Source organism: Plecotus auritus (genome assembly GCF_963455305.1).
Source record: "Plecotus auritus genome assembly, chromosome: 1".
Lineage (NCBI taxonomy): Eukaryota > Metazoa > Chordata > Mammalia > Chiroptera > Vespertilionidae > Plecotus > Plecotus auritus.
The window spans coordinates 64,533,835-64,558,379 of NC_137770.1; the positions used below are offsets into that span (position 1 = coordinate 64,533,835).

General features: G+C 36.1%; 1 protein-coding gene across 1 annotated transcript in view; it reads left to right on the forward strand.

Moving 5' to 3' along the window:
- The window catches only part of FAM227B (family with sequence similarity 227 member B), a gene marked incomplete at its 5' end in the record, with an annotated part of 208,610 nt that overhangs the window by 19,686 nt on the left and 164,379 nt on the right, over window positions 1-24,545 (forward strand). The window contains 6 exon segments of the mRNA XM_080643141.1: window positions 2,024-2,059; window positions 2,736-2,840; window positions 5,847-5,945; window positions 9,190-9,291; window positions 15,981-16,107; window positions 23,490-23,627. Of these exon segments, the coding sequence (XP_080499267.1) occupies window positions 2,024-2,059; window positions 2,736-2,840; window positions 5,847-5,945; window positions 9,190-9,291; window positions 15,981-16,107; window positions 23,490-23,627 (607 nt within the window).

Genomic DNA, 24,545 nt, shown 5'->3' on the forward strand with positions numbered 1-24,545 from the left:
GGAGGAGACATGGGCGGTTGGCTGGCCTGCCTGTTGGTCAAACTCCTGGTTGAGAGGACAGTTTGCATATTAGCCTTTTATTATATAGGATATTCACTGAGTGGCCAGATTATTATGCATTCAGAGATCGTAATAATCTGGCCACTCAGTGTATATGTGTGTATATATATATATGTATATATGTATATATATATAAAATATACATATGTGTATAAAAGTATTTTAATGAAATGGAAGAGATACAAACAAAACAAATAATAATGACTATCTCAAGAAAGAGGAACACATGAATGGAACTAGAAATCATTGTGAAAGCAGATCCAAACTTTTATTATGTATATTTATATATAAACTTTGTATATTCTCATTAAAATAGTCTTAAGCAATACTAAAATATCAGCGGTAATCCTTTCTAGATTGTGGGGGCATGAGGATACGGGTAATTATGGTATTCCTTATAATTTCTGTGGTTTTTAATTTTTTAAATTTCTGACTTGATAAAAGATGGCTTTCAGAATCTATTGAAATGATCTTTAAATGCATTATACTAACAAAAGTTTTAATAATTATTTTGTTAAATATGTTATATTTGGGTTTTTAATCAGGATTTTAGCATGTGTTATTTATATTTTTGTGGTATCTTTCCCAGACTGTATGATCAACACCTTGTTTTGTTATTACTCTGCTCCTTTAAAATGTCCAGTGTTTCTTTGCTGCCTGCAGAATAAAGCCAGGTCTTTGAGATTAACATTAACATCTTCCTAACTTTGACCCCTATCTTTATTGATCAGATATATCTAAAGCTCTCAAGCATACAGCATTCATTATTTGTTTTTAAATATATTTTTATTGATTTCAGAGAGAGAGATAGAAACATCAATGATGAGAGAGAGAGTCATCGATTGGCTGCCTCCTGCACGTCCCCTACTGGGGATCGAGCCCACAACCCAGGCATGTGCCCTTGACCAAAATCGAACCCAGGACCCTTCATTCCACAGGCCAACGCTATATCCACTGAGCCAAACTGGTTAGGGCTGTAGCCTTCTTTTTTATCATAATGATTTTAGTTTCCCTAGTCATTCTTTTTTATTCCTTTGCACACTTTTTAAAATGCCAGTAATGTAATTCTCCTAGCAATCTTCTGTTAGCAATCTGTTATTATCCTTTCAAGTGTGTTTCCTATGTCATCTCCTCTATAATAATATGTATTCTATAGTGTGTGTATGTGTAAAATTTACAAGTAAGATTAGGTATTCCTGGAGGAAGTAAGGATATGGAAATTAGTAAACAATATATCAACATGTCTAGATGATCAAAAAATAATGTATATAGAAGGCTACTTAATCTCTGTGTAAAGTAATACGGTAAACATGGAGATATTCCACATAGATTCTCCTTCAAGGAAGGACCTAGCTGCTAGGAGTGCTGTTAGGGCACTGTCAGCCCCGTTAGGGATTGCCTCACCTATACGGAACTCATGAGGACAAGCTCTTTCAGGAACCACCCACATCCAATGGCTGATCAAGTTGGATGCAGAAAGAACTGGCTATTTCAACCCAATGCAGGACAACTATGATGGGTCCTTTCATCTTTAGAGCTCTTCTTACGATTATTGGAGGCTGTTAGACTTGCATCATAGCTGACTTCTCTATCTTCCCAACCTTGCCTCTCCCTTGCCTTCCATAGATAATGAACCTAAGGCACTCCCAATAAACATTTTGAACACTAACTCCACCTCAGAGCCTGTTTGCATTGAATCCAAACTGCAGTAAGTAGTTTGTTTGCATTTATGATATAGCCCTTATCTATTTGTGTTCTGTTTATATATGTACCTTATTCCATTCTTGAACTCTGACTAGCTCTGAGGGTAAGGGCCATTTTGTATTCTTAGCATCTAACCCAGCGACAGCATTCTAGGCTTCAGTAGGAGATACACACACACACACATTAACTGAGCAAGTTTATCAAATATAAAAATTCTTTTATTTAGGATTTTAAAGATTTTATTTTAAATGTTTTCCAGCTTTCTGATGAAATGGAAACAACGAGGAATATAGAGGTATTTAAAATTTCTGTTTTTTGATATTATGCATCAAGGTATTATGTGGAAGTAAAAGAATGTTTGTAATAACAGATTTGGCTATAGAGTTAGGGACCATCGGAGAGAGAGTTGGGAACAGATATAGAAGCTTTGTTTTTTTAAAAAAATGAAAATATATTTTTATTGACTTCAGAGAGGAAGGGAGAGGGAGAGAGATAGAAACATCAATGATGAGAGAGAAACATTGATCAGCTTCCTCCTGCGTACCCCACACTGGGGATCGAGCCTGCAACCTGGGCATGTGCCCTGACCGGAAATCAAACTGTAACCTCCTGGTTCATAGGTCTGTGATCAACCACTGAGCCACACCGGCCAGGCAGAAACTTTCTTTTCCTGCTCAGTCCATTTCCTTATGTGTAGCTAAAATTCTTGATTATTTGATCAATTCTTAATTAATTTAGTTCTGCAATATTATTTTCTTTTGCTTTTGGATTTGGCATGTAAACATATCAGGGTCTTAATTTTAGAGAAACAGATAGTATGAAGATTTTGCTTAGGTAGAATAAATATTTTTCTATTATTTTCACAAAAAGAAGTAAAATAATTAACTATTAAGTATTTATCTGTCTCCTACTAAGACTGCTAACTGAAAAGAGTGAAGTAATTACTGTTGTGTGATATTTCCTCTTTCTAGGGTTGCAACTTTGCAGGATTCAAAACAAATGCGCTTACTCAACTACCCAGATACTTGGATGCTGAACGAATTTATCTCTTTATTTTAAAAGCCCATAACTTTGATGTATGTAAATATTGTATTTTTGTATGATAAATTTGGAGAATATGATTTAATGAATCAGACCTTTACTTACAGATCTGACAAATTAAATGTTTAAGCAAGGTTTAATCCTTTGAGTATTAAGTCTGGCAGGAAAGACCAGTGATGATTTACATCCTGATCACCTGAAGAGAATGTATTAGACTCTGTGTTCCTGCCTCAGGGGCCTGAGGTTGCTAGTGTGCATTGGCTTAGCATGTGCTGGAGAGGTTGTGGAGAAAGGGGAACTCTCATTCACTGCTGGTGGGACTGTAGACTGAGTCAGCCACTATGGAAAAAAGTAAGGTAGTTCTTCAAAAAATTGACTCGAGTTACCATATGACCCAGCAATCCTTCTTCTGGGAATCTACCCAAAAATCTTGAAAACATTTATTCCCTAAGATATATGCACCCCTATGTTCATTATAACACTATTCACAGTGGCCAAGACATAGAAACAACCAGTGTCCTTCAATAGACGACTGGATAAAGAAGGTGTGGTACATATATACTATGGAATACTACTCAGCCATAAGAAAAGATGAAATACTGCCAAATGCAATAATATGGATGGACCTTGAGGATATTATGCTAAGTGAAATAAGTCAGACAGAAAAAGCTAAAGCACCAAATGATTTCACTCATATGTGGGATATAAAACTGAAACTCATAGACACAGACAACAAAATGGTGGTTACCAGAGGGAAGGGAGGTTGGAGGATAGTAAGGGGTAAAAGCAGCCAAATATATGGTGGTGGAAGATTATTTTACTTTGGGTGATGGGCACATAATGCAATATACAGATCATGTATCATAGAAATTTACACTTGAAATCTATATAAGCTTATTAAGCAGTGTTACCCCAATAAATTTAATTAAAAAGAAAACAACAACAACAAAAGAAATGCTTATAATAACTTACAAGGATTGAATTTATGGATCTGAAACTCAGAAAGAGAAGGTTAAACAACTACTGTTTTATGCCCTTTATTTCAGTGGGAATTCACTGAAATAACTGAATTCTCCTTACCTCATCCAAACACATTCCTGTACATACAGCCACAGATTAAACTTCTTGATGAACAAAAGTATATATTAGCCTCTGTATCACACTGAACAGAACCTTGGCTAGAGATTATGCTCAGTAAAAATTTTATTGAATTGAATTGTGAATAAAGGGCCTATACTGGTAATATAGTTAAAAGGAGAAAGCTGAGCCATAAGCATACTTACATACACAAATAGAAATTCAAGAGAACATAGAAGTAATTTTTTTCCAACCTGAGTTAATTTAGGAGAAAAAGTTCCAAGTCAGATAATCTGTAGGTTTTAAAATATATTTACATTTACTGGTACTGGAATCAAAAAAGTATCACAAATTTAGAAGGGTGGTGGTGTTGAGAAGGAGAGAACCATTTAGCTTTTTAAGCTGGGTTTGGGTTTTCTTTTTCCAATTTTCAATTTTTGGTTGTTTTGACTATTGATATATTTTAAAGAATTTGGAATTTTCCTGGGGGAAAAAAGGAAGTTAGTGATAATAAACATAACCAAAATTAAGACTAAGATCAACCATGCAATTAGTTTATAGTAAAAAGCATCTTTGCTTGAAATATGCAAATAATTTAAGCAAAAATATTCATCTTTCCCCCTGTATTTCAATTTTCTACTTTTTCTTTATGTACTTTACATATGTTCTTTATAATTAGGAAGTACCAAATCTAAGATGATGCTGTTACCAATGTAAGTGAAAGAGAAGTGCCCCCACAGAATTCGTGATAAATAATCTTCTCAGCATAAAAGTTTGCACGATGTGTTTTTGTTGTTATTGACTTGTACTTGAGGAAGAAGAATTTATATCTATGTATTTCATTAAAAGAAATCTTAAACTCTACTGAATCTGGTATTTAAAAACTTTTAGTTGAATAAGATAAAATGATCTATTGAATATACCTCTTTAAACCAAGATTTACAATCTGTAATAGTCATGGTAAATAGACTTAACTTTATGTGACAATTTAGATCCATTGCTTAAAGAGAGCTCTATGTTTAGGTAAGGTCTAGAGTTATAATGGGGTTGATTGGGATAGAAGTCCATGATTGTTATTATCTGTCTTCATTATAAAAGAGAGCTTGTAGCATATCTTGGATTTTTGCTCTTCTTGATCCTAGCCTACACTATAATTTCCATATGTCCTAGCCAGATGTGGTTATTGAAATGTTGCTAATATGACAGAGATGAATTTTTAAATTATATTTTAATTTATATATAAATTCCAAAACTAATACTTGATTCAGTTATCAAAGAACTTTTGATTATGGTTGAAACAAAATTATAAGCATGTATTTTATGAAGTCTAAATATTGATCTAGTATGTATGATGAAAATTTGGTGTTCAAATTGAGATGTGCTATAAGTATAAATTATACAGTATATTTCAGAGGCCTAGTACAAAAAAAGATTATAAAATATTTAATTAATATATTTTAAATCATATGGTAACATTTTAAATATATACTGAGTGGCCAGATTATTATGATCTCTGAACACATAATATTTTGGCCACTCGGTATATATCCTGTATAATAAAAGGCTAATATGCAAATTGTCCCCTTGACCAGGAGTTTGACCAGCAGGCAGGCCGGCCAACCGCCCATGTCCCCTCCCCCTGGCCAGGCTGGCTGGACCCCACCCATGCACGAATTCATGCACCAGGCATGAATATATATATATATATTTTTTTGAGTGGCCAGATTATTATGCATTCAGAGATCATAATAATCTGGCCACTCAGTGTATATAGTTGGTTAAATGTCATTAAAATTTATTTCACCTTTTACTTTTTACTTTTTTAAAGTGGCTACTATAAAATTTAATGTTACAATAGAGCCCTACATTAAATTTATATTGAACACATACTCTTTACAAAGCCTGTTTAATTAACATGTTTTATAATGTATTTTAATTTGATCCCCATCTGTCCTTTTTTGTAGGAAAAAGTTGCTAAACTCTGGAGGACTTATTTTCTCTCAGAAGCCTCTATTGCTCTTTTGCATGATTCCTTTTGGTGGTGGTTTCTCCATAAATTTAAGGTATAATGATATTTTTCAAACTTCCTTTTTAGGTTGATTTGCAGCATAATTCATTTTTCAGTAGAGGTAGCACTGGTACAAAAAATTATTTTCTGGATCCTTTCCAGAGGAAATATTGGTTTTTTAATATTCCACACATGTAAGAAATCCTCTTTGAAATAAAGAGTTCTTTCACAGGATTAAGACTTTAATATGGATTTCAAAGAATCTGGGTCTTCATTTAATCATAAAAAGATTAGTGAAATCAAATATAGTGAATAATAAAGTTGTAGCTTTATTTAATACTAGCATTTGCTAATAAACAATAAATAGAAAGCCCACTGCAAGTCAGTGACATTGAAGGAGGTCTTCATTTGGGACCCAGTCTGCAGATCATTTAGAGAGAGGGTCCTCAGTTGATTCAGAAAGGTTGACTCTGATTAGGATTAAAGAGATAGAGTTGGTTATCTGGAAAACAATAAGAGAATGGATGTAAGCAGCTCATAAATCTTACTTTAGAAAATACATGAACCTAGAAAAAGTGGTGAATATAAATGACTGCTGTGTAGCCCCTGGATCTGGAAGAATGGAAAATAGAGCAACCCAGGGCATCACAGTGTAAGCATTAAGGTGTGCCACCCTATCCCATGAAGAAATGGGCGTTACCAATTTTATATATAAAGTATTCAAGTAGCGCTTTAATGTAATTCTAGGTAAGAGTATTTCTGATATTGTTAGGAGCTGAATGAGGCACAGGAAGTGACATACCAATTCTACAAAGATCATTACCTAGGGAAATTTGTGGAATCAGGAGAGTTTCATTATCTTAAGTTTCTTTTCTAGATCTGGATCCCAAATTTATATTTTCCCATGATAACAGAGAAACCTTACTTTCCCACCAAATCTGTTAGGATTATATATAACAAGTTTTTTAAGAAACTGTCTAGCATAATACTGATTTTATAACTGGAATAAAATATAACTGAGTCACATATAATTTTAATTACCAATATAATATGAAAAAATGATACTCTAGAATATAGCATGCTTCAGCATGCTGACTCTAAAACTTGTGTCAGTTATTGTTATATGATTAATATAAGAGCACATTTTGTTTCTTTATTGCCCATAATTTAGTGGTAGGCTGCTAATAGAAAAAATGCTGTACTTGAACCCAGAAAATTAAAATTTAAATCTATTTTTCCCATTAGTTAGTGTGAGACTTTGGGCTATTTGAGAAAACCTCTCGGAGCTTCTCTAAAGGCAAAACAAAAAAAACAGGTAAAAAAATAACATAAAACCTGTTTTTTTCTAGGTTGTGTGTTCTAAAAGTGGCATGAATAAGAAGACACATAATAAACTGTGAAATGCCATAGAAATGTAATAAGGGATGCAATATAATAGAGTTAAGAGATCTGGCTTTCAAAAACAAGTTTATGCACTTAGTAAATAATGTGACCTTGAATAGTTATTGACCTCTTTAAGTCATTCATAAAGTTTTAAAAATTACCTACCTTATGTGTTTACTGGGAGTGCTATGAGAAAATGCATGTAAAGTTTTATTTTCATGGAACTAGGTATAGAGTGAGTGTTTAATAGATACATCTATTATTATTATAATTAATTATTATTATTATATTGATAGAGAGAACACAGTGTCCTTCCAAAAAATTGAGAAGGGAGAACACTTCCTAACTCATTCTATGAAGCCAGCATTAACCTGATACCAAAGTCAACAGTACTATAAGAAACAAAATATCCTTTCATGAGTATTGATGTAAAAATCCTCAACAAAATACTAGCAAACCAAATTCAGAAGCACATAAATAATATTTCTCTATGATAAGTGGGATTTATTCCTGGAATGCAAGTATAATATGATGTTAAATAGCTTGATCTAATGGATATATCAGTAAACTGAATATCACAAACAGCTACAGGATATATTTTCTTTCCAATCATACCATAACATTTACCAAAAAAATTATCATACCGTTTTTCTACTCTTGTCTCCTATGGAGGTATTTATGGTATGGACACGTATTACTCAAAGACATATTCTCAAAGTTTCTGCTTCAGGAAATTCTTCATACATGTTAATTGTAGATTGTGTATTTGAAACATGCTAACTTACTTGACTAATAAATTACATATATATGTATACATATACATATATATATGTGATCAAGAACTGCTATTAACATTATCATTATTATTTTTGCTACAATCTCCTTCCATAAATTTATTACACAAGTATGAGAGCTGTATCGGGAGTTAGGAGACCTAGATTCTAGTCTGGCTCTCAGTTACTTAACTGTATAACCTTAAATAATTCTCTTAATCTTTCTGAGCACCAGTGCAATCACTAAAATAGAAGAACTTAATGTAGATGATATCCAACTTCCATTTTAGGTCTAAGATCCTGTGCATTTGTAAATCCCAGCTCATATGGCTTGCTAATTTCATAAAAGACTACCACTAACTTTGAAAATTTTTGGTATTTATTACCATGATGTGTTAATGCCAGGGTGCTTCTACAGTTGACATCATAAATGAATTTGGATCATTTAATTCATTTTTATTGCTTAATTCATAGATTTGAACTCTAATTCATCTCTTCATTTCTTAATAAAGCAAGAATCCAGGGTGCTACATTAGGACTTTACTATAATATTGCCATTATTATCTATATATTTCTTCCTTCTTGCAACATCCTTATTTTGTTTTCAGTTAAGCTATGATGTCACAATTTTACTAGTTCTAGATATGACTGTTTCATCCCAATAATTGGCTTTACTTTCATGCTGAGTTACTGGTAATGAAAGAATTGGAATGGTTATAGAACAATAGTAGGTAACTAAGTCATTGATTGCCTTCTATATGCCAACTACTATAAGAACCTTCATTAATTCATCAAGCATTTTTGTGTTTTCTATGTGCCAGGCACTGTGCTTGAAATACATCACATAAAACATGAACCTTGTCCTTATTTAATTTTAAGATACTACTTTAAGATATGTATATATTTTCAACATTTGGCAGATGAGGAAACTAGGACTTAATTAACTTGCCCAGGGTAACACAGCTAATGAAATAACAGCCAGGATTTAAATTTAGGTCTGCATGATGCCAAAACCCATGTTCATTCCACTGCAGCAACTGATCTGCTCGTTAAGAATAGATAAAATTACTGACAGGCAAACAAATTCTAATTTTAAATTGTAATATTAATGGTTTTAATTCCATACATCTTTTGTTTTTTAAGCCTGACAAAGAAAATCAAGATTTCTTGTTTGATAGGATTTCAGAAAGTTACGTGACACTTTTCATAAGCATACCTCTAAGTAAAAAGGATGCATTCTTTCAGGTAAAACATAGAAATTAATGGTTATGCTAATTATTTTTGGAGCTAATGAAATAGAAAAATAGTTATTTTACTTAAACACATATGAGAACATATTTTATTACTTTGAAAGCAAAATTTCCTGAAGTAAAGTAAGTTATGATACTGTTTTAATTCTTACCTGAGGACATCCTTTATTATTATTATTATTGATTTGAGAGAAGGGAGGGAGAAAGAAAGAGAAAGAGAGAGAAACATAGATCAGTTGTCTCTCGTACTACAACTTGGTCATGTGCTCTGATATGTCCCTCACTCTAGAATATTGTATTCCCTTGACTAAAGTTCTTACAGAATCTCCTTAGTGAGATATAGGTCTTTTGTTTGCATATTAATAATTTGAAAACTATTGACTTATCCTATGTATATTCTTGGTTTTTATATTTATCTAAAAAATTGCTTATCAATTTTGTTTTTCTTTACAATATATCTTTTGATCTAAGAGGACTTGAAAAGTATATGTTATGCTTAAGGACTAAGTCCCTCTTAAGTAAAGAACATGGACAAATTTATGAATCAAATGCTTAGTTTCACTTTGCTCTACTATTAACTAATGAGTAGGGTTGATTAAAATAATTTATATTCTTGAGTAATGTTAAATGAAGATGGTAGGAATTTCATCAGGTATTTTTAAATTTAAACATCTAGTATTTCAAAGCAGAAGCCACATTCAAATACTTCGTTGTGTTGACATCTGTAAATCAGAAATACATAGGTATTTTGGAGTCAGTAAATGTTTCTTTTCCATGGGTAAAACAAGCCTAAAATAAAAATAGTTAAATGTCCTTCATAAACAAACCTAAATTGTGAAATATTTATGTTTGATCTTTACTTATCTTATAAACTATACCTACTGTGTCACAAAGGAAACCAGTAGTAAACTTGGAATGAGATTTGGCTTCATGTCTGGAATCTACTACTAATTTTCTGGGGGATCTTGTTAAGACATTCAGTCTCAGTTCCACAGCTGGTTGTCTATCAGATAAAGATGATGATCAGATTCCTGATTCATAAATTGTTGTTTTGTAGAACAATGATGTTCTCAAAGATAGACTGGAATTTTGTCTGCTAATATTTTTGAATTTTTTTTTCATGCAGGAAATAGTTAATAGCTAGGATTTGGGCTAATTAAATTGTCTAGAGGTGACAAAAACAACTATTTTTCTCTCAATAATCTTTCTTTGCTTGAGAACCAGGCCACCTCCCTACAGGTTTATCCCCTTCAGAGCAATTTAAATGGAAGTGGAGCCTCATCTCTCATTGACCAATTTCCATTATTTTTAACTCATTCAGATAAGTGGAGGTTTTGTTACTATTGACTCAGCTGACTTATCATACCTAAGGAAGAAAAATTTATTAATATTAAAGAATAAAAAATATCTTCAGATCTTATTATTCACACACTAGAGGCCCGGTTGCACGAATTTGTGCACAGGTGGGGTCCAGCTGGTTTGCCTTGATGGGGCCAATCAGGCCGGCCTGGGGAAAGGGCTGCGAGCAGTTGGTGGGCCAGCCCCACCCCTGATTGGGGGTGTGGGGGGACTGATTGGGAGCGGGGCTGGCTGTAGGGAGAGGAGCCGCAGGTGGTTGGCCAGCCAACCTACCCCCTGGTCAAACTCCTGGTTGAACTCCCGGTGGAGGGGACAATTTCATATTAGCCTTTTTATTATATCATATATTAACTGAATCTAAACATATTTAGTGTGGCTTTTACTTCCCTCTCTTCCCATATTGTACAAAGATATTCCTTTAGAAATTTTTCCCAACACAATTTGACACTTGATCTCTTTTTCCTTTAATCTCCTGAAGGTAAGGTGCTCACAGAAAACTTTTAGAGGTTTCTCTTTTTCACCATGTGCAACATTTAATTTTAATGATTAGGTTTGTCCTCTTCAGAGCTATTTAAGTGGAAGTGGTTTTATGTACCACAATAAAATATGTGATTCTTTCTGGTAGTAAAATGTTCACGGTTCATTCAATAAAGTTAAATATATCAATATATTAAAGCATTCTTCTCTCTCATCCCTGCCCCCCTCCCAAAATAATCATTGAGTTTTTTCAAATAAAACCATCACTTACAAGCAAATGTGAACAATACTGGATTCGGTGACTCTATTAGTTTCCTATTGTTGCTATAACAAATTGTCACAAACTTAGTGGCTTATAAGAGCAGAAATTAATTGTCTCACAATTAGGCCAGAAGTCCAAAACAAGTCTTTTTTAAAAATTTGTCTTTATTGTTGACAGTATTATAGATGTTCCCCTTTTTTCCCCTATTGATTGCCTCCATCTTACACCTATCCCTCCCAGGCCTTTACCACACTATTGTCTTATTGTCTGTGTCCATGGGCTATGCATATCTATATATATAAAAGCCTAAATGACTGAATGACTGAGTGACCGGTTGACTGGTTGCTATGACGTGCACTGACCACCAGGGGTCAGAACCTCAACACAGGAGCTGCCCCATGGTGGTCAGTGCACTCCCACAGCCGACCTCCCATGGCAGGCCAACCTCCTGCGGTCCCTCCCCCCAGCTGGCCGGCCCCCCCGATCAGCCCTGATCGCTGACAAGGCCAAGGGACCCCACCCATGCACGAATTCATGCACCAGGCCTCTAGTATGCGTATAAGTTCCCTGGTTAATCTCTCCCCACCCTGAGTTTTTTTCTTTAATTGAATTTATTGAAGTGACATTGGTCAACATGATCATATAGGTTTCAAGTGTTCTGTGTTATAAGATCTGTATATTGATTGCACCATGTGCCCACTATTCAAAGTCAGATCTTCTCCTATCACCCTATATTAGCACCCGCTTCTTCCCCTACCCACTTACCTCCACAACTACTACACTGCTGTTTGTTTTCATGAGTGCTAGTTTTATATCCCATACGGTTCTTAACTTTTTCTGACTGGTTTATTTCACTTAGCATAATATTCTCAAGGTACATCCATGTTGTTGCAAATGGCAGTATGTTATTCTTTCTTATGGCTGAGTAGTATCCCACTGTGTGTATGTTCCACATCTTCTTTATCCAGTCCTCTATCACGGGACACTTTGGTGATCTTACGCTTAGTGTTGTGACCTTATGTTTTTTGTTTCAGAATAACTCCCTTGAGTATTTCCTGCAATGGAGGTTTCTGGTGATAAAATCCCTCATCTTCTGTACGTCTGGGAATGTCTTTATTTCTCCTTCATATTTAAAGGATAATTTCGCTAGATATGTTATTTGTGGCTTGTAATTTCTCTCTTTCAGATGTTTGAATATTTGGTTCCACTCTCTTCTGGCTTGTGAAATTTCTACTAAGAAGTTGTATGAAATTATGATGTGTTTTCCTTTGTATTTCACTTTCTTCTTTCCCCTGGCTGCTTTGAGCATTTTTTCTTTGTCATTAATTTTTGACAGTTTTAATACCAACTGTCTTGAAGAATGCCTCTTTGGATTGAAGTAACTAGGAGTTCTGTTTGCTTCTTAGATTTGAGGATCTAGTTCTTTCCATAGGTTTGGGAAGTTGTCATCCACTATTTGTTTGAATATACTCTGTTCCCTGTCCCCTCTCTTCCTCCTCCAGAATGCCTATTATTCTAATACTAGGGGCCCAGTGCACGAATTTGTGCACCTTGAAAGGAACTGTGGGCTGCAAGGCTGCAGTGCGCACAGGGGCGGGTCTTGGCCCATCCTCTGCACCCCCGCCCAGCCCCTCCCACAGTGGCCCCTGGTCCCCTGTCTGCGGCAGCCCAGCTCATGCCACCGCCACTCCCAAGCACTGACGGTGCCAGCCCCACTCACACCCTCTGATGGCATGGAGCGATTGGGGCCGGCGCCATCAGCGGGTGCGAGCAGGGCCGACGCCGGCTGTGGGTGTGAGAGGCAGCTGCTGGTCCCAATCACCCCTCAGGAGCAGGGGGAGGAGGAGAAGCCCTGAGGAAAGATCGAGGCCGGCAGCTGCTGCTCGCACCCACTGACAGTGCTGAGCAATCAGGGCCGGCACTGGGTGCTGGCAGCAGGTGCAAGCGGCGGCTCCAATACAGGCAGCAGGTGCAAGCACCAGGCGGGACCACGGTGCACGGGAGCAAAGAATTTTCAGTAATCATCAGAGGCTGCCCCAATGACAGAAACCAGTGCCCCACCTTGGTCTGGCACCCCCACTCTCCTGATCCACCATACCACTGAGGCCGATGCCCACCATGTTCCACACGTGCCCCCTGGTGGTCAGCACACATCATAGCTTGTTCGGTTGTTCTGCCATTCTGCCTATTTGCATATTAGCCTTTTATTATATAGGATTACTTTTTCTAATAGAGTCAGATAAGTCTTATAGAGCTCTTTCATTATTTTTTATGTTCAGGTCTCTCTCTCTCTTTTTCCCTCTGTGTCATTTCTAGATTCCTATCTTTGATATCACTAATTATTTCCTCCATCTGGTTGGCTCTGTTTTTTATGCTCAGTAGTTTACTTTTAATCTCCTTAATTGCATTCTTCATTTCCAGGATTTCTGATTGGTTCTTCTGTAAAGTTTCAATCTTTTTTGTAAAGAACTTTTTTTTATTGATTTGTTTTCTGACTGCATTGAATTGCCTGTCTATATTTTCTCACATCTTGAATATTTTCAGAACTGCAATCTTGAAACCTCTGTCATTTATATCATATACTAGTATTTCCATGTGTTCCAGCCTGCTTTCTGGGGATTTTTCATTTTCTTTCTGATCATCCTCATTACCATGGTTATTCATGGTATTTGCTTTGCTCCTTTGCCTACACATTTATCTCTGTCTATATACATATATGGCCAATAGCCATTTCCTCTGAAGAGGTCTTTATTTACTATTTTTTACCTCTGTGATCTCCCAGTCTTGACCTCCACAACTTCCATAAGACAATGCAGCGACACTGCTTGAGGGTGAGGTTTGTTTTGACCTCACCATAATAGCAACTCCTGACCTCTATGGGGTCCTGCCCCAAGCACCCCATCTGGGGATCAGTCACAGAGGGAAACAGTGGTCCTACTGCAGTGGCTCTTGGTTTACAGGTAATATGATCCTTGACCCACCTCCAAGGGTGAGTTTTGGGAGTCCAAGCGGCAAGGTTCTGTGGTTCCATTTATTTGTCTGAAACACTACTGCCCAGCCCCACAGTGGAGAGCTACATGGAACTCCATGCTCTGTCAGGCGTCTGTTGGCTCAGTCACTGTTTGCTCTGCTTGCCCTGCTGGACTACCCCCTGCCCTCCATTCCCCCCCCCCCCTCCCGCCCCGCAGATCTCTTCCTCTGGCAGAAGGAAGTGCCTGCTACTGCTGGCTTCCTCCCCTCTCTTAGGCCAAGACATGAGCTCCTGGCTACAGGGCTGCATCTTTGGGTCATCTGCAATTTCCTCCCTTCTCATCTCCCCATTTATTCCCGGTTGCCCACCTTTAAATGTTTCAATACACAGGTCTCTCAGGCATGCCTCTGTATTGAGCAGGGAATTCTTTGCTGAGTTATAATTAATTAACTTGTTCTAATTTCAGAGGGAGAGGCCAAGGGGATCTCTCATGCTGCCATTCCTCTGATGTCCCCAGCTCATTTCCCCAAAATGAGTCTTAAAGGGCTAAAATCAAGGTATCAACAGGGATAATTTATTTAAGAGGCCCCAAGGGATAATTCATTCCTTGCCTTTTCCAGCTTCTGATGGCTGCCAACATTCCTTGGCTTCTAGTCACATTACTTGTATCTCTACTTCTGCCATCATATTGCCTTCTCTTCTGTAATAAAATTTTCCTCAGCTTCCCTCTTATACTTGTGGCTTAAGGCCCATTGTATAATCTAAAATAATCTTTCCATCTCATGATCCTTCACTTAATGATGTCTGCAAAGCCCTTTTGCTGTATAATTTAACATTTATAGGTTCCAGGAATTAGGACAGTTACCTGTAAAGGGCTTTTCTGATTCTAAAATTTTACATTATTAGGGCTAAATGGGTGATTATAAATACTTATCTGAATGCAGAGTACCAAAATAGTAATTTTTTAAATCTTTAATATAAAAATATATATTTTTACGTTTAAGTATTCCCTGAGAGAAATTTAGTAGTTTAGGGACCACTGGTATTGATATCTGATCATAGTTTTAATATGTAAGTAATATAATAATGATTATAATACATTAACTCACCTAAACAGGCTTTGATTATTCAAAAATATGCTTTTTATTCTCTGATAATTATGTGACGTAACAGAGGTGTTAGCTAAGGCCATTTTGCAATATATAAATATATTAAATCAAAACATTGTACACATTAAATGTATACAATGTTATATGTCAATTATATTTATATACACTTTTTATTAGAATTATTTGCACATGTTACTTTATAAAAGAGGATAACATAGCAAGGTAAAACTAAATTAATATGTATTCATCAAACCTTATCTTAATTAGTAATTTCATCCTTTATCAAAGTTAAAAATTTTTCCCAAATGTTATCAAATAGGCAAACTGACTGACTTTACTTTTAACTCTCATTTATGTTTCTCTATTAGATGAACAAAGAGATAATAAATGGCCAAAAGCACGCTATAATAAAAAAGGGACATGTATATTTCACCAACTTAATAATTTCTTTGGTAGTTGAGCTATGTTATATGAAATATGAAATTATTCTAATATGTTTTTGGTAGGTGTATCCTGATTGTTTGACACAAGCTATCTATGTAACATTCCACGAAGCATTTCCAGAATCCAGTGATCTTTTTAATGATAAATTTAAAGAAGATCTAGGGAATAACATTTATCTTTGGTTGTCAGGTATGACTACGTCATTTAAGTATTGATCATTATCTTGGTATCTAAAACTTTTGGATTTTGTTTGCTTCAGTCAAAAGAACAGGTAGTTCTTTGCCTTACAAAACATGCCGTATGTATGTATGCCTATATTTTAAAATAATAATGAGTATTCTTTTGAAAACTTTATAATACCAAAATTAATCAGTTATTACATTTAGAAGCCAAATAATTTTATAGGCAGTGTAACTATTGCAGAAAATTGAATTGCTACAGTCATATTGTATACATTTTATATTTGGAAGATACACATTTTAACCGTTAACTGCAACGATATTTTGAGTTTAATTTAAAAAAGGTCTGCCGTTTGCATCTATATATGCTTATGGAGTACAAATGGTTAAGCTGATTTTGTGAATAATATTTATAACAAATAATATTCAGTAAATTCTATAGCTAATTGAGTTCCTCATAGAACATACAACCACTGATAAAAGAAACTTGTTTTTTGAATTATGATGTGCTTGTATATAGGAGTGGTAGGAATGAAAGGCTAAAGGGAAGTAAATTCCATTCTAAAATATTTAGCTAGAAACTTAGGTACTTGGGTTTAAAACTAAGATATAGTTACATATTCCAGGAATGACCTTCCCAACATTTTTTCTAAGACATGGTGCTATTATGAACAACCAGAAGCTGTTGACAGTTTTCAAGCAGTGCTTCTTGTAAATCTTTCAGTTCGAATTTTGACTGATTTTAAAAACTGTTTTGTGTCTATCTTTAGTAACCAAACTATTGCTATCAGAAAGTATATCATATTTTAAGGAGAGAGAAACACCACAAATTTCTGTATATTGATTTTTCAGGATACAAAATTACTATCCAAATTAGTTGCATCTCTCTAACAACAAAATATCTGAAAAAGTAATAAAGAAATCAGTTTCATTGACAATAGCCTCAATAACAATAAAATACTTAGGAATAAATTTAGACAAGGAGAATAAATAAACTTTACTCTAAAAACTACAACACTTTAATGGAAGAAATTAATGAAGGCACAAACAAAGGGAAATATATCCTGCGTTCATAGATTAGAAGAATCAATATTAAACTGTCCATGCTACCCAAAGCCATCTATAAATTCAATGCAATTGCTATCAACATTCCAATGGCACTCCTCACAAATATAATAAAGAATCCTAAAATTTATATGGAAAAACAAAAGACCCCAAATCACCAAAGCAATCCCAAGAAAGAACAAAGTTAGAGGCCTCTCACTTTCTGATTTCAAATTATGCTGCAAAATTAGTTTTGTAATCAAAACAGGATGTTACTGGCATAAAAAGAGATACATACACCAATGGAACAAAAGAGCTCAGAAATATACCCTCACAAATATGCTCAACTAATGGTTGACAATGGAGCCAAGAACACTCAATGGGAAAAATACAATCTCTTCAGTAAATGGTGTTGGGAAAACTGTATAACCACATGTAGAAGAATGAAATTGGACTCCTATTTTATTACCACTAACAAAAATTGACTTGACTCAAAATGGATTAAAGATGTAAACATCACAAGTGAACTGCAAAACTGATATAAGGAAACATAGGGGGAAATCACTTGACATTTGTCTTGGAAACTTTTTTTAATATGACATCAAAAGTCGAAGAAAGCAAAACAAAAATTAGTAAGTGAAACTGCATCAAATTAAAAGTTTCTGCACAGCAAAGGAAACCATCAACAAAATGAAAAAGCAACTTATAGAATGTATTTTCAAATCATATGTCTAATAAGTAATATTAATATCCAAAGATATAAAGAACTTGTACAACTCAATAGCAAGTGGAAAATCTGATTTAAAAAATAGACAAAGGAACTGAATAGATATTTTTTCAAAGAAGACATAAAGATGGCCAATAGATACAAGAAAAGGTATTCAGCATCATTTATTCATAAATGCAAGAAGTTTTATCAAAAGGTTGATGGAACCTTGAGGATTGCCTGCTGGAAATGGCTAAGGGCATTTTCCCACAGCTAAAGATTTGCATAGATGATTGCTTGCTGTCAGACAGCTGAGGGCATTTCAATCTACATGTTATTGCCTCCTGCTGGCCAAACACCTGAACAGCCATAGGCAGTTCCCCCAATCTGACAATGGATTCTGTATACTAAACCTTGCCTTTGATCTGCTTTGCCTTAGGACAATTTGTGTTAATAAAAAGCAAGGGTTCCAGAGAGACAGGAGGACTTGGTTTCTTTAGCTAAGTCTTCTCTGCCCCCCCGCCCCACCTCCCTGGCCCATAATGCCTTCCAAAATTATTTTTTGTCTCTGGACTCTTGATTAATTTACATGCAGATTCCTGAACCCTTCAAGATGCTGGATTAAGATCCCCGGCAATTTATCATCAGGGAAATGCAAATCAAAACTACAGTGACGTATCATCTTATGCCTGTTAGAGTGGCCATTATATAAAAGGCAACAAATAACTAGTATTGATGTGGATGTGAAGAAAAGGGAACCCTTGTGCACTGTTAGTAGAAATATAAATTGTTGCAGCCACTATGGAAAATAGTATGGAGGTTCCTCAAAAAAATTAAAAACAGAACTACTGTATGGTCCCACAACTTGAGGCATTATTTACCATAGTCAAGGTACAGGAACAACTTAAGTTACTGTCAGTTAATAAAAGGATAAAGAAGATGGGTATATATAAGCAATGGAATATTCTTTAGCCATGAGAAAGAAGGAAATCTTATCATTTGTAACAATGTGGATGGACCTTGAGGACATTATGCTTAGTGAAATAAACAGAGAAAAACAAATACTGTATGATATCACTTATATGTGGAATCTAAAAAAAGTCAGATTCATAGAAACAGTGGTATGGTAGTTATCAGTTGTTGAGGTGTAGGGGAAATGTTGGTCAAAGGTTACAAACTTTCCGTGATAAGTTTTAGAGATATAATGTACAGCATGGTTGTTATAGGTAATAATACTATATTATATACCTGAAAGTTGCTAAGAATGTAAATGAAATGTTCTCACCATAAAAAAGAAATGGTAATTATGTGACATAATGGAGGTGTTAGTTAACATTATGGCAGTAATCATTTTATAGGTATTTAAGTATTGCAATATATGTGTCTTATCAAATTAAATCTTAAACTTACACTATGTTATATATCAACTAGAGGCCCAGTGCATGAAAATTTATGCACTGGAGGGGGTCCCTCAGCCTGGCCTGCCCCCTCTCACAGTCCGGGAGCTCTCAGGGGCAGGAGGTGACCCAGCGATCAGGGAAAGGCGATGCCCCCATGACACCTCTGCTGCTGCCACTGCCAGCAGTGCAAGCCTTGGCCCGCCCTGGTTACCTGACCCTCGGGCAGCCCTGGGCAGCTGGGCGCCGCCATCTGAGGCTTTCCTGCACCTCGGGCCTGCCATGGGTGGCTGGGAAGCCAACATCCAAGGCTTGCCTGTGCCTTGGGCCGGGCCTAGGCAGCTGGGAAGCTGATATCCGAGGCTTGCCTGCGCCTCAGGCTGGCCCAGGGTGGCTGGGGGGCTGAGGGCGGGTCTGGCCACACCGTGCACCTGCCACCCCCCTGGCGGGGCTGAGGGGACTGGGCACCACCATCTTGTGGCTATGGGCACCGCCATCTTTGTGAAAACGTGATGGTCAATTTACATATTACCTCTTTATTAGATAGGATAAAACTGTAAAACCTTAAAATTAAAAAAAAAAATTTTAAGTTATTTTTTTCAATTTTAATAAATCTTTATTGTTCAGATAATTACAATTGTTCCTCTTTTTTCTCTCCATAGCTCCCCTCCACCCGGTTTCCACCCCATCCTCTGCCCTTACCACCCCCCGCCACTGTCCTCATCCATAGGTGTACGATTTTTGTCCAGTCTCTTCCCGCACCCCCTCACACCCCTTTCCCCCCGAGAATTGTCAGTCCTCTCCCTTTCTATGCCCCTGATTCTATTATATTCACAGATTATTCTGTTCATCAGATTTTTTATTCACTTGATTTTTTATTCACTTGTTGATAGATATGTATTTGTTGTTCATAATTTTTTTTAAATATATTTTTTATTGATTTTTTACAGAGAGGAAGGGAGAGGGAGAGAGAGTTAGAAACATCGATGAGAGAGAAACATCGATCAGCTGCCTCCTGCACACCCCACTCTGGGGATGTGCCCGCAACCAAGGTACATGCCCTTGACTGGAATCGAACCTGGGACCCTTCAGTCCGCAGGCCGACGTTCTATCCACTGAGCCAAACCGGTCAGGGCATGTTGTTCATAATTTTTATCTTTACCTTTTTCTTCTTCTTCCTCTTCTTAAAGAATACCTTTCATCATTTCATCTAATACTGGTTTGGTGGTGATGAACTCCTTTAGCTTTTTCTTATCTGTGAAGCTCTTTATCTGACCTTCAATTCTGAATGATAGGTTTGCTCAGTAATCTTGGTTGTAGGTTTTTGCTATTCATCACTTTGAATATTTCTTGCCACTCCCGTCTGGCCTGCCTAGTTTCTGTTGAGAAATCAGCTGACAGTCATATGGGTGCTCCCTTGTAGGTAACTAACTGTTTTTCTCTTGCTGCTTTTAATATTCTCCCTTTGTCTTTTGCTCTTGGCATTTTAATTATGATGTGTCTTGGTGTGGTCCTCTTTGGATTCCTTTTGTTTGGGATTCTATGTGCTTCCTGGACTTTTAAGTCTGTTTCTTTCACCAGATGGGGCAAGTTTTCTGTCATTATTTCTTCAAATAGGTTTTCAGTATCTTGCTCTCGCTCTTCTTCTGGCACCCCCATAATTCTGATGTTGGTACGCTTGAAGTTGTCCCAGAGGCTCCTTACACTATCTTCATATTTTTGGATTCCTTTTTCTTTTTGCTTTTCCAGTTGGGTGTTTTTTTCTTCTTTGTATTTCAACTCTTTGACTTGATTCTTGTGATCCTCTAGTCTGCTGTTGGATCTCTGTATATTATTTTTTTATTTCAGTCAGTGTATGCTTAATTTCTAGTTGGTCCTTTTTCATATCCTCGAGGATCTCACTAAATTTATCAGCCTTTTCTAGAAAATTCTTGAAAAACCTTATAACCATGGTTTTGAAATCTATAGAACTCACTATTTTGGATGTGATGGCCCTATATTAATGCCATTCTTTAGAAGAGTCCATGTATAGTTACAAATTAAAATTTCCTGCTTGTAAATAATGTTGGGATGCAGTCACAGCTCAAACAGAGGTAAATTTGGAAAAGAAACAATAGAGAAGCTAACTCGCATTAAATACTAGCTGTGGACCACGTACTGTGCCAAATAATTTTACATCTCACTTGATGTCAGGCAGTGTCTATGTTGAGTTGAATTTTGGGTCCCTTGTGTCAAATACATAGTTTAGCACATAGTAGGCCTTCAAAAGTGTTTGCTGAATGTTATCTGTATTTATATATCAGAACCTAGTAGGGTTTATTCCAGAAATGGAAGGATTATTCAACATTAGACTATACTAACCATTTCTTTTGTTTTCTGTATTCTGATGCTATGATATCTGGGATCTTGCTTGCTCTCCCAGGGATAGCCAATTCCTAGAGCTATTAAGCAACTCACCCATGAGCTTGCTTTTCAGATACAAATTAACCAATCCAGAGCCCACACCACAAACACCTCCTTTATTGGGCTCTCACTCTAGGCCACTATCTACTTACCCTAATCATCCTAGGATCAGGTATCAGACAACTGGGGATAGCACCTATGCCCCAGAGCCACTAAGATTATTCAAACCAGCCAGTCATAAGCCTATTTACTCTGCCTCATCCATTCCTTCCCATGGAAACTACAATAAAGGCTCCTGCCCACAGTCCCCCCCTGACCCAACCCCTGTGCTTCCTTCCCTATGTGGCCTCCCATGGTATTGACTACCCCCTTCTCTTGGAAACTGCGTAATAAACTGTCTTTTCAATGCAAATCATCTGATGTGTTGGCCTTACTAACCCTCAAATTTTATATTAATACACTATATTTTTAGATAATCTATCAAAAAGCATTCAAGTTAAACAAACTGAAAGCTGTTTCATTTTTATCTACATAACAATCTAAAATCACTCAGAAAATTCTAATTTGATAGCTGAATATAGCAAATAATCCTCATTGAACACATACTACTGAGAAAATATTGGCTGTATTTATGAGTATGTTGATGTATAGTAATAATGTTGGCTCATATTTTCCACTTACTGAGCACTTCAACATATACTATCTCAATAACCTTCAGAACAAACACATAAAATGCACAAAGAAATTCATATCTATATATTTTTTTATTGCTCAGGCTATAAATGTTTGGTGTGGTTAAACAAATTATTCAACCTTACACAGCTTTTGGAACAAAAGTGGAACTTTGTAAATGAAATATATCTTATTACTTTCTGGGTACTATAATTGATTCTTAAATACTATCCTATATAATAAAAGCCTAATATGCAAATTGTCCCCTCAACCAGGAGTTTGACCACTTGCTATGACATGCGCTGGCCCCCAGATGGTGACCAGCAGCGGCAGCGGAAGGCAGGGCCACTGCCCTGCTCCCAGGCACTGAGTAAGCCAGGTCGGGGCCCGATCGCCCCACCGATGGCCCTGCAGACAGCAACCAGTGGTAGCGGCAGGGGGCGGGGCTGCTGCCCAGCTCCCAGGTGCTGAGGGACCTGTGTGGAGGCCCAATGACTCAGGTGGAGGGGGGTGTGTAGGGCCCGGGGACCCAGGTGCTGCCCAGGGCCCAGAGGTCAGCTGGGATCCTGCCCTTCCATGCCAGACACTCGTGCTTTGATCAGCAGCCAGGCCTAGGGACTGCACCCATGCACAAATTTTGTGCACCAAGCCTCTAGTTTTTAAAATAATAGGAGGAGCTATAAATAGGGGAAGTTTTAAAACAATTATCACCTATGCTCAGAGGCAATCATGTTAACATTTAGGCTGTAGTCACATTACATAGAAGGTAAAATTGTCCTTCACATAAAAACATGAATACCTTTCTATGTTAACAAACATATATACAAGCTAACTTTAATGGATACTGAAATCCACTGTATGGATGTGCTGTTGTTGGATATTAAGGTCCTTTCTAAGTTTTCAAAATAGTTAACCTTTTATGTTCATATGTGAACTTAGTGTATGCCTATGAATCAAAAGGGTACATATCAAGCTTCAGCTATTTTCTAATTCATTGATTAATATAGTAAGACATTTCTATATAAAAGTTCCCTCATTAGAAACTTGAGGTTGACAATCTTCACAGGACTGTTGTGAGAATAAAATGTATAATATTCATAAAAATGCTTTGACAGACTAAAATTTTTTTTCAAAATCCTAATTTCTTTGTCTATGTTTTATTATTAATAGGTTTGAAACCTCAAAAAGGTTTTTGGACCCAGTGGAAACTGAAAGAACTGTCCACAACAACTATACATGGTACCAAGAAGGCACCTGCCAAATCCGTATATGAGAGGATTATAAGGAGTCAAGAGCGCATAATGAATAGTAAGTAAATTTATCCTAAATTGAAGCATGAAATCGCCAAAATCAAGTGTGCTAAGTTATTTATTTGTCAGAATTTTCTAATGATTTATACTTTGCTGAGGATCTTCAAATAGCATTTGATTTGTACTCTGGTGTTATAGTAGTTTGAATATTGCTTTACATTTTAGTTTTTCATTATAAAAGTTACATGTGTTAAGTCCTTTCCTCATGTTGCCCATATTCTTATATTGATTTTTAGGAACTTTTTAGGTACACAAGAAATATTCTTACTTTTTAGCTATATTACTAACTGATTAATAATGTATTTTGCTAATAGATAAGTTAAAATTTTTCCAGTAAATTTAAATAATGTTTTCCTTAGAATTTCAGTTTTGTGACATGTTTGTCTGGACTTACATAATATTATGAAAATATCTATTTTCTCTTTCTAGTACTTTTTATTTCCATGTTTTATTTAACATTTTATTCCATTTGGAATTTATTTTGTTATAAGGAAGGTAGTTGTAGTCTAGTATTTTGTTTTTTCTAATTGCTCATTTATTAAATAGTTCTCTTACAGGCTACATGAAATATCAATTTACTTGCATGTATTTATGTATTCTCTTCTGTTTCTTGAGCTACATGACAAATTCTTGCACAAAACTTCTCAGTTATTCTAGATTAATAAGCACTGCAAGACAAGTTTATTTCTCTCTTGTTTATACCATATCTCTAACACAAAACATAGATCTGTTGCTCAGGCCTCATTTCTGACTCACTAAATCAGAATCTCTGCCTCAGGATTTTTTTAAGCTACCCAGGATGATTTCAACATGCAGGCAAAGTTAAAACCACTAATATCGAGGGAAATAACTTTCTAATCTTCTTGATACAGGACAGAGGAAGAGGACAGAGGGACTAACCTACTCAACCTACTCT